The 14,176-nt window shown below is 36.5% G+C and overlaps 1 protein-coding gene across 1 annotated transcript in view; it reads right to left on the minus strand.

Moving 5' to 3' along the window:
- The window catches only part of pigeon (protein), a 179,509-nt gene that overhangs the window by 42,963 nt on the left and 122,370 nt on the right, over positions 1–14,176 (minus strand). The window contains exon 12 of the mRNA XM_067126903.1: positions 6,851–7,027. Within this exon, the coding sequence (XP_066983004.1) occupies positions 6,851–7,027 (177 nt within the window). The remainder of the gene's footprint in view (positions 1–6,850; positions 7,028–14,176) is intronic.

The raw sequence follows: 14,176 nt of genomic DNA on the forward strand, positions 1-14,176 counted from the left end.
TCTGCCGTAATTCTCGATAGAAATTTTCATCATGGATGAGCGGGGAAAATACTGATGCGTATAGTCGTAATTTAGGTACGGTTGGTATTTCACATTTTGGATGGAAAATATTATTTAGAAATTTGTAGAGATGTTTATGAAACAGTTTGGATGGAAAGCAGTTGTCAATAAAGTACTGGTGGAGGTAGAGGATTTCGTTATGGAAATTGTTCCAGTCGGATGTTATACTGAAAGCCCTGTGGAAGAGGGTAGATAAAGAATTCAGTTTAAAATTATAAAAACAATGACTATAAAAATTAGAACCCAGGCCAGTAAAAGTTTTCTTTCTAAAAACCGTAGTATTAAAATGATCATCGTGTCTAAAAACCATTACATCTAGGAAAGGAAGTTTGTTTTTCATTTTCGTACTCAGTCGTAAACTTAATATTTGTATGCATATTGTTAGCATATTCGAGAAATTTATCAGCTTGATCTTTATTTCTAAACAGCAAAAGGTATCGTCGACATATCTACTGTAGAAAAGAGGATGGTAAGCCAATGGGCATTCATCCAGCATGCGCTCCTCCAGGAGCACATGAAAATGTTGGCGAAGGTAGGACCCAGAGGGCATCCCATCGCCATACCATCGACCTGAATGTAGGCTTTACCATTAAAAAACGAAAGCTGTGTCCAGCACAGCAAGCTCCAGCAGTTTTTAAAATCCGTGATATTAAAATTGTTAAAAATGGTATCTGGGTTGGTAAAAATCCGGCTCAGAATAATCTCAATTGTTTCTTCAACAGGTACGTTAGTAAAGAGTGATTCTACATCCATACTGACCATAAATAAATCTGAGTCCTGAGGTAAAATCCTTTCTTTAAAATTATCTGAATTCTTACAACTATAGGTGTTGGTGGTTAAGGGTGCTAAAAAGTGGGACAAGGAATTTAGCAAGCTTATAATTAGGAGTGTCATAGGATGTGAGGATGGGTCTCATTGGTACACCTTCTTTGTGAATTTTTGGTAGTCCATACATCACGCCATATGAAGCACCAGTACTATACAAAAGAATCATAGGTATTTTCACTAATGATGTTCCGATCTTTCAAACACTTAAAAACCGGTTTATGCGATCTTCAACTCTAAAAATAGCAGGATATTGAGGGTCACCGGTCTGTTTAAATTTTGTTTCGTCTTCTAAAATACTTTCCATTTTCTGTATATATTCGAGTTTATTTAGAATTACGGTACCTTTTCCCTTATCTGGTTTAGTTATTGTCAGTTCCTCATGTTTACTAAGTTCTTTGAGAATGTTTAGGTCCCTTTTAGAGAAGAACGGGGTCCATCTGGTAGTTAGGTTATTATAAGTTTTCTGGGCTAACCCTTGTATTTGAGTGCGAAATTTAGGCACATCAGTATCGAGGCGGAGATTACGTAGTCTGTTAAATAATGATTCTAGAGAGCCAAAAAACTGATTATATGAAGGTTTAAAACATGGAAGGCCAAAGTCCAAACCTAGTGAGAGTAGGAATTCCTCTCTTCTTGATAGTTTATAATTAGACAGATTAAATACAGTTCTATTGTTTTGGAAAATAGGGATAGAAATACCTAGTTTTCTCAGTTTTCTCTCGTGAGTACGTCGGACGATTGATACATATTCGGCTATACATTTATTGAACAAGAATTTGAAAACAACACGATCAATAATAGACAGATTATCAACAGTATTCGTAAACAGGCTGTTGGCTAGCTCAGTTAGTTTGGCAACGTTTTTATTCTTATAGTTGATCTCCATATCTAGCAGTTTTCTAGTGGCTTCATGGTAAAATAGGGTTTGATACAATGAAGATTTATATACTTTAAATTTAACAAAATTCGGGATGATATCATTGAGGCGACAGTATTGTAAAAATTCCAAGTCAAGTTCAGCTTTTCGAAGTCGTCTCGTGGTTTTTTCAAGTTTTCTACAGGTGGTAGAAGCTCAGTACCATATCGTCCTCGAATCAATGAGTGGAAGCTGTTGAGCCCCAAGTCTCACTCGAAGCAGGAAGAAGAGCGAAGACGGCGAAGAGCAGCCATGACAAACGGTCCAGCAAGGGGGAGGGGCCGCCAAAATTCAGGCCCACATCTTTCCAATGGTACAGCTGAAGTTGAGGTGGGTTCTATCAATCCAGCAAACAGCAATTTAGTGCGAGGAGAAGGACACTTCTTTTATTCCTTTCTAGGTGCTTTATTTAGCTGCTGGCGTTTCAAGACGTTCAGTCCCATTTTCAAAGCTATATAATAAAAGAAACATATATTAAAAAACAGACTCGGAATAACATAACATAAAATTATAACATAAAAGTATCAGTATGTTAAAAGGAAGAGTGTTTATTTAAGTGGTGCTGAAGGCACAGATTGTGACAGTCGGGTCAGGTTCAGCTTACGTGAACTCACGAGAGAGGTATAGAGGTGTTGAGGTGGTCTGAGTATTTAGTTGGGGACAAGTTGTTTTAATAAAAAGTGATTCTAAAATTGCTAGTTGTTGGTCGTTGGGAGTTCGGCCTATGATTTTAAAATCTTTGTAGTTAATATCGGCTTTGCATTTCTTTTGCATGTTCACGTATGCAAGAGAATTCTGGGTTAGATAATTTAACACCCGTTCTGTAACTCACGCCTCGATGAGAATCCAATCTCACTTTTAACAACCTGCGGGTGGATCCGACATATTTCCCAGGTTACATCTGGGGCAATTAAATAGGTAAATGACTCCCGAGGTCATCAAAGGAAGAAGACTCTCTTTGTGTTTGAATAAAGGACCCTAATTGTCAATGGATTAGAAGGTATTAGTTTTTACCAGCAATTGACCTCCAAAGCTAATACCTTCTAATCCATTGACAATTAGGTCCTTATTCAAACACAAAGAGTCTTCTTCCCTTTGATGACCTCGGGAGTCATTTACCTATTTAATTGCCCCAGATGTAACCTGGGGAAATATGTCGCTCCACCCGCAGGTTGTTAAAAGTGAGATTGATTCTCATTTGAGGCGTGAGTTACAGAACGGGTGTTAAATTATCTAACCCAGAATTCTTTGCATACGTGAACATGCAAAGAAATGCAAAGCCGATATTAACTACAAAGATTTTAAAATCATAGGCCGAACTCCCAACGACCAACAACTAGCAATTTTAGAATCACTTTTTATTAAAACAACTTGTCCCCAACTAAATACTCAGACCACCTCAACACCTCTATACCTCTCGTGAGTTCACGTCGAAGCTGAACCTGACCCGGACTGTCACTCGGTCTGTGCCTTCAGCACCACTTGGTAAATAAACACTCTTCCTTTTTTAACATACTGATACTTTTATGTTATAATTTTATGTTATGTTATTCCGAGTCTGTTTTTTAATATATGTTTCTTTTATTATATAGCTTTGAAAATGGGACTGAACGTCTTGAAACGTCAGTAAATAAAGCACCTAGAAAGGAATAAAGAAGTGTCCTTCTCCTCGCACTAAATTGCTGTTTGCTGGATTGATAGAACCCACCTCAACTTTATAAATATATATATATATATATATATATATATATATATATATATATATATATATATATATATATATATATATATATATATATATATATATACAGGTATTCCCTACTTATGATGGGGTTAGGTTCAAAAACCCATCGTTTTGTTGAAAAAATCGTAACTCGAATATGGCCTAGCCTACACTAGGGTAATCAGTACCATCTATACATATATGGTAGCCTAGCCTACACTACACAGTATACTTTATACATATATGGTATAGTAATCATTAGTGTCAGCTAATTCTGCAGGTTCACTGCAGATCGACATGATAAGTCAGTATAAAGAGAAATTGAATAACAAACAAGGCCTAGCCTGCACTCTCGTATATCATATACGGTAGCCTAGCCTACATTATATTGTATTCTATTTTCACCTAACCATATTATACAAACATCAAAATAACGAATATGCATCTTTTCCCTGGATCTTTTAAAAAGTTATGCTCTACTACACTGTATCCAATCGTAAATATTCTTATACTGCTTTTGCATTATAAATTCCGATCATAGTGATCAAATGTTTTGGTTTGTGAATCGATCACACAGTCTTTATTTTGCCGCATTTAACTCGGTTCAGAGGGCATTTCTTGCTTCTAGTTAGCATAAATGAATCTCTAGATACTTTATTTATAAGGGACATATATATTTTTCGTTATACAAAGTGTTTTTAAGTCGAAATATAACTTAAATGTCTCGTTGTGAAATTAATTTAGCCATTTTTTCATTAATAGATGACGTTGGGGGCTGGCCGTTTGTTTTGTGTAAAAAAAAAAAAATCAAGATTCCGTTCGCTATTTTCTCTTGATTTCATCATCATACTACGAGCTTTTCATATTTATCTTTTATCGGCGTGAAAACAGCAGTAATACGTGTTCTTTCATGCCCAGTAGTTTTGACTCAAATACTTTCCAATTTTATTTGCTGTCGAGTTTCATCCATGTTGCCAATGCACGATAATTTATAGTCATTAGCAGCTTGAACATTCTTTTCTCAGCTTCAACTACAACTTGCAGCTTAAATTTACTGTAGCAGTATATTTCCTTGCCGATCTTTTCTCCAAAGCGGATAAGGGTAGTGTAAAAACATATCAGTACTTAACGTCATTTTTAACATAACTACGGTAATTGTTTAACCGTACGATGGTTGAAATACAAGCAAAACAGTTGTTATCTGATTTGGTTATTAGCAAAACAACAGAGTCTCGTTCGGTTGTTTATGGCTATACACATTTTCGCAAGAGTATAAGGTTACTAACAATACTTTTATAATTCTCTTACTTTTTTAACTAGAAGATGGACTAAAGAGATGGAGAAAAGAAGTTGGTCTATTGTAATTTGGTCTCTCTTGCTGCCTGATTCTACGGCAACTGTAGTGTACACTGTTGCCTGTGCCCGCTCGAAATTTAAAAATATTATCTAAATATTGTCGTACCAGTATTAATTGCTAACTCCATCATAAACTCGAATTATCGTAAGACGAATTATCGTCACTCATGCACTACCTGTATTTACAAACGCACAAAAATTGCAAACGAACACTGACCTATTTTAACTTCCGACACAACGAGAGCAAGTGAGGTCAGCTCATTGAATTAATGTACCTATTCCAGTCTCTCGGGCCAACGTATCATACATCATACGCTGCCTGATTGTACGTTGTTGCCTGCGCCAGTCACCCTCAAAATTTAAAAATACGTATTTTCAAAATAATGTCGTATCGACATTAATTGCTAACCCCATCGTAAAAGCAAATTATCGTAAAGTCGAATTAGCACTAACTGAGCATATATATATATATATATATATATATATATATATATATATATATATATATATATATATATATATATATATATATATATATATATATATATATATATATAATCAACACACAATCACGTGTGGAACAGAAATATATTTCTGACTCACATGAGGATAAACCCAGGTCTTTCAACTGAAAGGCAAGGGCACTGCCCACTAGGCCATACAAGTCATAAAAGAAGTTGGAACCTGAGCGCCACAGCACAAAAGGAATTACCTGGGCAAGCTAACTGCTTACATACCAGTGTGTTTTCCCCAACTTCCCGACTCTGCAATGATCCAATTGACAGCATTTCATTCGAATTATCCCTTCTGAGTGAATATCGTAGAAATATTCAACACACAATCACGTGTGGAACAGAAATAAAATTCTGACTCACATTAGGATCAAAGCCAGGTCTTTCAATTGAAAGGCAAGGGCGCTGCCCACTAGGCCATACAAGTCATAAAAGAGGTTGGAACCTGAGCGCCCCTGCACACAAGGAATTACCTGGGCAAGCTAACTGCTTGCATACCAGCATGTTTTCCCCAAATTCCTGACTCAGCAATGACCCAACTGACAGCATTCATTCAAATTATCCCTTCTGAGTGAATATGGTAGAAATAATCAACACACAATCATGTGTGGAACAGAAATAAATTTCTGACTCACATCAGGATCGAAGCCAGGTCTTTCAATTGAAAGGGAAGGGCGCTGCCCACTAGGCCATACAAATCATAAAAGAAGTTACCTGAGCGCCACTGCACACAAGGAATTACCTGGGCAACCATAAGGTTATCCTTACAACTATATTCATTCAACCATTCAGCAATGCAAAAAAGATATTCTCCATTTAAAAGGCATCGGTTTGTATTCCAGAAGGAACAGTTACAGTATTTACCTATAGCTATCACAGTACCAGTGCAAATGTCGATCAAATTTTCATTTCCTGTTCATTTTGTGTAAATAACAGATATGTGAAACTGGTGTGATACAGAAATTTTTAATTGTACTGATTTTTGTGACAAAAAACTGTACAGCTCAAGAATTCGTTAACCTGTAGTCTGGCTAACAGTGTAATATTGCCAAAATTTCAATGACTGATAGAAAGTCTAAATTAATACAACATCTACATTGCCTCTAGCAATTTTTCAAAGCTCATCATGAGCAGAATTTAATAACTGTTTTAATTTAACTGTGTTATTAAAAATAGGTGAGTAGGAATCATAAGACTTGTACTTTACCTAAGATAAACTTCAATAATTAACAGTATAATAATCATTTCATTCTAAAATTATGCACTGCACCAGCTGCAACAGCTGGTCACAAAAACACACACAGTGATGAACTAGTAGACATAAAGAAATTACATGACTAAATCGTTCACCCAACATCTGCTTAAGAGGGTGCTTTGTTATACTTTCTCTTCGTGTATTGACCATCTAGGTTTGAACAGATATGCCCACCTCTACAACTTTATAGTTAAACTTACAATATATTCAGTGTCTGACGTGAAAGGGGCTGTCGTGATGGGAAGAAGAGAGATCAGATGACCAGCATCTGAATCTATGTGTTTGTGGACAGCAGCGTACGTTTCACTGACCAAGTACTCCTGAAGCAGGGCTGGAGTGTCTAGATTGTAAGGATCTTCACAAACACTCCACATGAGCTGAAAATTTAGCAGTTCATTAAAATAGTGTAATTAATTTTCTTACAATACAAGTCAGGAATCCTTTATCAAAAAGTCCAAAAGCCAGAAATTTTTTGTGCTGACATGATATGGCAGTAATGGAAAGTTCCACAAAACACTGGGACTTCTCATGCAAACTGCAAATGATTTCTTTATCACCTATATTGTGATTAGTATTGTGCTGATAAAAAAATATAAAAAACCGTATATTTACAAAGGCTTCAGCCTCAGTGAATGAAGTACAATTGCTTACTTTCAATCACAAGTGTTGAGCACTGGGTATGGATTTTGTACATTTTTGTACACAGTAAATAACAATATCACAGTATTTATCTCCAATAAGCTTCAAATTACAGTACTGTAACAATAATCTACAGTGTGTTCACATGTGTGTGTGTGTGTGTGTGTGTGTGTGTGTGTGTGTGTGTGTGTGTGTGAGAGAGAGAGAGAGAGAGAGAGAGAGAGAGAGAGAGAGAGAGAGAGAGAGAGAGAGAGAGAGGGCAAGCTAGCAAAGTACTGAGGAATGATATAGAAAGTCTAAAGAGGAACAATGAAGATATTGGGCATAGATACTGTGCAAGGTATAATGGAAGGTGAAAATGATATTTATAGAATATCAAACTCAGGGGAAAAGCAAAGACATGATCTGGGTCAGTCATGAGTCATCAAAGATAAAGAATGCAATGTTTTGCATAACTATGACGACAAAATGAAACAGAATATGAAAGAGAGGATTTGGGGGAGGTAAGGAGGTTGGGGGCCACTGATGGAAATAATCTACTATAAGTAAATGGAGACAGGCACTCTAAATCCGTCAGAGGTTTAAATTGAAATGTTGGAGGTAGATGGTATAGAAGGGGGGAAGAATGGACACTGGAGCTGTTAAGGGCAATCTAGGATGAAGAAGTAATGCCAAATAACTTGGAAGAAAGTCTGACAGTAAATGTGTTTAAAAAAGAAGGGAATAAAACAGAACATTTTTTGAAAGTTACAGAAAGAATACTTATGTAGAGTTCCATCAGAAGGAGAGGCATAGTTAATGCTCTCTTTATAATCAGACAGTTACAGGAAAAGAGGCTGGTAGGTAATCCAAAGTTCTTCTGTGCATTAACAGACCTAAAGGCCTCTAAAAGAATACAAAGAGAGACAGTGTTTTGGCATTTACAAAAGAGAAAAATGCCAGAAAAGTTAGTTAGGTTGGTTGAAATGATGCAAAAAAAAGATCAGGAACTGCAGTAAGACCAGCCTGTGGCATAACAGATACGCTTGAAATTATTATGTGATTTACATCAAAGATCATACTTTTACTGGTTATGGATGTATTGAGTGAAATGATTAAGAGTTAAAATCTATGGGAATTGTTACTTGCAAATGATCTGGTTATTATAGCAAAAACTGAAGAGGAATTGCAAAGAAAGGTAAGAGAGAGACAGGAATATCTTGAATGGGGCAGTATGAAGATGCATGTGAGTCAAACTGAGGATTGGTGTCTTAAAAGAAGGAAGAGGATACGCTATTCATGCTAGATAGAGGAGGCAGAGATCAGGATCTACTTCAAACAAGGAGAGAGGGTGTGAAGCTGAGGTTGAAGGCATGATAAAAGCAGCTTTGGGGAAATGGAGGGTGGTGGCCAGGGTTGTGTGTGATACAAGAATGCCAAATAAACTACAAATAAAGATCTATTGCACTGTAATCAGATATGATGTATGGTTCAGAAACATGGGCATTAACAAGAGAAAAGGAACAGAAGCAGGGGCAAATAAAAATGAAAATGATGAGTTGGAATTTGAAGTCCTTTGTTTGAAAGGCTAGGAAATCAAGGAATTAGGAGAAGTGTAGGAGTGGTAAAGATTACTGACAGGACAGAGTCAAGACTGAGTTGCTTTGGGCATGTGGTAAGGACAAGTAAGGAGGAAGGAGTGAAGTGGGGTTGTATGGAACCTGTTAGGGGTAGAAGGTCAAGAAAAAGGCAGAGTACAGTATTAGATGGCATGGTAAAATGAGGGGGGACTTGGAGAAGAAGGGGTTTAGCAAAGGAAGATGCTTTCAGTTGTAGTTGGAGAAGTGCATTAAGGTAAAGGGATAGTGGAGGGGATGAAGAAGATACACACATCATACATAAAGACTCTGATGAAATTTTCACATGTATAGGATTTTGGAAAAATGCAAAAGCATAATCAAATGCAGTGCATTCGGCACTTTTGGTATTTACATTATGCCAGCACACAGTGTTGCATTCATTACTGTATTTAACATCTTGCGAGGACTCCTTCAAACAACATTCCTCATTTAGAAAATAATAAAACTCTATGAAGCAAAAAACTGCATTTTCATGGCATACGTCTAGCAGCAGCAAATGCCGAGGTTGAAAGCAGAGTAATGGTGTCAGAGACAGAAAAGATACCATTCAAAGGTTTCATATCTGATGAATGCTGTTTTCACATACTGTACTGTATTACTGTAAAAGTTTATTCTCTAATACTTTATAAATACTTTTGTACAAAAAATAAAATCTATTACACAAAATATCCACAGCACAATGAAATGGACAAAATTATGCATAAGTCAAGAGCTCTGCATGAATCATGATAAAATAGTAATTCATATTTAAATCAACACTTATGCATTTGTCATGTAGATGCACTTCTATTTAAGAACACTTTCCCTTTCATATATTTACTAGTGGTTAGGTTAAGAAATATACCTTAGAGTGTCAGTATATTAGCATTACAGTATATACTTCTTTTGTTTAAAATTTATTCAAAAAGAAACAAAATATTTGTTATGGACGTGTAATCAACAAATTTGTCCTGACTTATATCTTTAAAAATCAACTTCCCTTATAAGGTCTATGAGTAAAAGAATTAATTCAAATGCTAATGAGCATGATATTCATTATCATATAAAAAGTTATTGTTATTGAGGTGTTAGTGGATTATGACTGCAAAATTTAGCATAATACATGACAGAAATGTGTTTGTTATCATACTACATGTACGTACAAGAACAAAAGTAACAGGTTGGGAGTGTGGAAGGAAAGCATAAAGGTGGTCATGGTTAAGATAGTGCTGACTCTGAGCTTTCGTTTATGGTGAAATTTGGACGGTGTTTATTTTATTTACATTAATTAACCTTGTGTCTGTAACAGAAATATTTCTGTTAGCCTATTGCATAAAAGACACTGTAAGGGGGTGGGAGTGTAGTGTAGAGAGGGTAGGAGATTTTGTCGTGTTTGTTCCTTTATTGTTTGTAGTGTTATGTATATGTGAATCTCTTTTTACGGCACTAGTCAAGAGTAATTGTCATTTCATGACACATGCAGTTCCCAACAGATAAAGTAATAATGGAACTTTACTGCATGCAAATATTCCATAGTCCAAAGAACTCTAAACACCAAAATCATAAACACTTCTGGTCCCAAGAATTTTGGATAAAGGAATCATATCTTGTACTATGAAAAACTATATACTGTATATAATTTCAGGATTTTCAGTAAGAATGTTGCTTTGCAGTATTTCTGACAAATAAAAACTAACAAGCAGTACTGGAGATACTTTTGTAACTACACATCAAGCCTTCAAGTAGTACTATGACTTACAGCAGAAACTCCTTATAGATGGTGTAAATCCTTATACAGTACATATAATACCTATTCCATGGACATTCTACCTTAGGCTGTATTTTCAAAGACAAAATAACTAAATAAACAAAGATGTCAAATAACAACAAATAAATGTGCTAGCAACCTCAAACTCTTAATATTAAGAGACTATATTACAAAAGCTGCACGACTTTTACTCAGCTTCACAGAAAAAGCTGAAGTGCATAGAAATTTTTTGCATCTACTATTAACATACATTATAAGGTTAGGAGCTGAAGAGCATGAGTCAAAAAAAAACAAATGCAGTGATTATCTATTCCATAACTACATGGAATAAGTGATTTTACCAGGTCTAAACATGAAACTACCCGACATGATTTGCATGGACGAGACACATGAAAGTATTTTGTCAGCCAGCTCCAGAAAATAATGACATGAATAAAAAACGAGTTTAAAGTTTGTTTTACTTATAGTAATTTAAGTTAAGAAATAAAAAAAATTAAATAGCTTTCTGTTCTATAAAAATAAGCATCTTATTTTACTTCTGCTCAGAAATTGCAGCACATGGTTAGCTGAGGGCTGAATTTCAATAGATGAAAAAGTCCCTGATTCACTATCTGAAAATTAATCAGCAACCAGAGGTAGCCTTCCATCTTAACATGTCTCTGTTTCATTGAATGCCTTAATGAGCTTAAGAGTGCTTTCCAGCCATGTTTCACTGAATGCCTTAACAAGCTTAAGAATGCTTTCCAGCCATGTTTCACTGAATGCCTTAACGAGCTTAAGAACGCTTTCCAGCCATGTTTCACTGAATGCCTTAACGAGCTTAAGAATGCTTTCCAGCCAATCAGTCAGAAAGGAGAGGAGGATTTATTGAAAATACTGTACTAAAATGTGGCATCAGACTCAAGACAAAATACAGCTAATGCTGGCTACTACCCCATTACCAGCAGTAACCTTTCATAACAATAAATTCTCCTTAAGAGCCTTTATCAATGAACAATAAGCAAGATAAAACGTCAAAATGTGATACAAAGTAATTATTTCTTTGAGCAAAGACCTTACTAGACACAGCAAACATCTATCAAAGGTTGTTAAAACTTGTCTAGCACCACGCCCTGTAGTTGGGTAGGGCCGTCGTCAGTGCACACCATGTGGTGTACTATAGGCATTACTTAGGTTCTTTGCAGTGTCCCTTCGGTTCCTAGCTGCAACCCCTTTCATTCCTTTTACTGTAACACCATTAATATTTTCTTTCTTCCATCTTACTTTCCAACTTCTCTTAACAATTGATTCATAGTGCAACAGGAGGTTTTCCTCCTGTTACACCTTTCAAACCTTTTTACTGTCAATTTCCCTTTCAGCGCTGAATGACATCATGGGTCCCAGCACTTGGCTTTCGGCCTAAGTTCTGTATCCTATTCTGTCTGGCACACCTAACTAAAATACCACCAGCAATGACTTCGATATGGCACTTTGCTATGAAGTTTAGGTTGACTAAAAAGCCAACTTAGGCAACATCTACGGTGTTACTTCAGCTGACAAATTAGGCAACATCAAGTTTGCCTAACTCAGTCCACCAGAATTTTTCCCTTCCAGATTCTTTTCTTGGTTTCGAAGTTACATCAAATGATAAATGGCGACTGTATGTCATTTGGCGTGCTTGTCTAGGCAAGGCATAGTTGAGAGAGAGAGAGAGAGAGAGAGAGAGAGAGAGAGAGAGAGAGAGAGAGAGAGAGAGAGAGAGAGAGAGAGAGAGAGAGAGAGAGAGAGAGATATTCTGTAAAACATTTATTTTTGGTGGTGTAGCCTCTGCTCGTCCTCAAAGGAGTTACCCTTGTGGTCCTGCTAGGGCTTCAAGAGCAAGACAGACTAAAATGAAGAATTCTCTAATGGCCAGTCTTGGTTCCGTGATGGAATAAAAAGGACAGGAGGGCTCTTTATCCTACCTACTGTGGCTACCTAGAAGATCATGATTCACCCTTCCCTGGCAACAATGGTAAGGGCAGGCCAAGCCCAATAAATTCACTATTCATAGGTCTTTCTCCAATAAATTCACTATTCATAGGTCTTTCTCCTAAGGAAAGTTAAGTACACAATTTTAAGTTTCCTTTGGAATACCTTTTTCTAATAATATTTCCCTGTTTCATGTTAAAATACAAGTTTTGTTTTGCCCTACAATATATACTACGAATTTCTTCCATTGTGTACCAGTCATCAGAAGATAGCTTTAGAATAAAGCTGACACCCGTCAGGATGAACGACCATTTTTCATTTCTTCTCGATTAAGAGTGATCATAAGCCGACACACAGACACACATATATATATTAACTTTATCACTTACACAATTATCTGTGCATTAATGCAATTACTGACAGGACCTCACTGAAACTGGATGGTGTCTAGCGGAGAAATTTATTCAATAAAAGTTACAAGCTTTCCAGGACTAACAGTCTTCGTTGCCAAGTATTCGTCGAATGACCGGGCACATGGTCCAGCTGTATTTGTATGTGTGTTGGGGAGTGGATTAAAGCGATTATCCTCCTGTGTGGACCCACCCTCGTTACCTTGGCCTTTCTCTGCCTGCAGTTCTTTTTAGGTGTGGATTTTCCATGTGGTTTCTTGTGTTTATGCATTTCTTTTCTATTGTAAAGTATATGATTTTTCTTGATAGGCTGCCTTCAAATCCATTTCCAGTGTTGCCTGCCATTTCATTGTTTGCGCATGTTATGAAGGCATTTTGTACAATCAGTCTGGCCATTTTGTTTGTGTTCCTGTATAAAAAATTCATATCTTCCCAGTCTATTTTGTGGTCTTTTTCCCAACAATGCTTGGTGACTGCCGACATCTGATTATAGTGCCTTATGTTTTGCATATGTTGTTTGCTTTGTTCTTTGCAAGATTTGCGGCTTTCGACGAAATAATGCTCTTCATAGTCTAGACATGCTGCCAAGTAAACACTCCCGTCTTACCTCTTCCCCCTCTACCAACTTTTTGTTTCTATTTTATTCCTATTGGTGCTTTTGTAACTGCCCATCAATTTGAAATTATCTAGCTTCCTGTTGATGGGTGTAATAATGTTGTTGTCTGGGACTGTAACTATTTTCTTCCCTTTCAAATGTTCCTTTTCTATCCCTTCCCTCTCCCCAAAATACTTAGGGCATCCTAATCTCCTAAGACTCTCCCTCAGGTATTCCAGCTCTTCAACCAAAAATTCAGGACTGCAAATCCTATCAGCCATAATAGCCAACCCTGTCATTACTCCCATTTTAATTTCTTTTCTATGACTGGAGAACATTGTATGTATGAACTGGTGTGCGTCCTCATCCAATGTTTACCTTAAATTTTAAACTTTCCCCTTCCCTTTTTACCAGTACGTCCAAGAAAGGGATTTCTCCATCCTTCTTTACTTCTTTTGTGAACTTGATTTGTTCATTAATTTATTTATGTTCTCTAGGAACTTGTGTAGTTCTTCTCTTTCTCCCTTACAAATATTCAAGATTGTCATCCACGTATCCTACCCATC

Source organism: Macrobrachium rosenbergii, chromosome 3, assembly GCF_040412425.1.
Source record: "Macrobrachium rosenbergii isolate ZJJX-2024 chromosome 3, ASM4041242v1, whole genome shotgun sequence".
NCBI lineage: Eukaryota > Metazoa > Arthropoda > Malacostraca > Decapoda > Palaemonidae > Macrobrachium > Macrobrachium rosenbergii.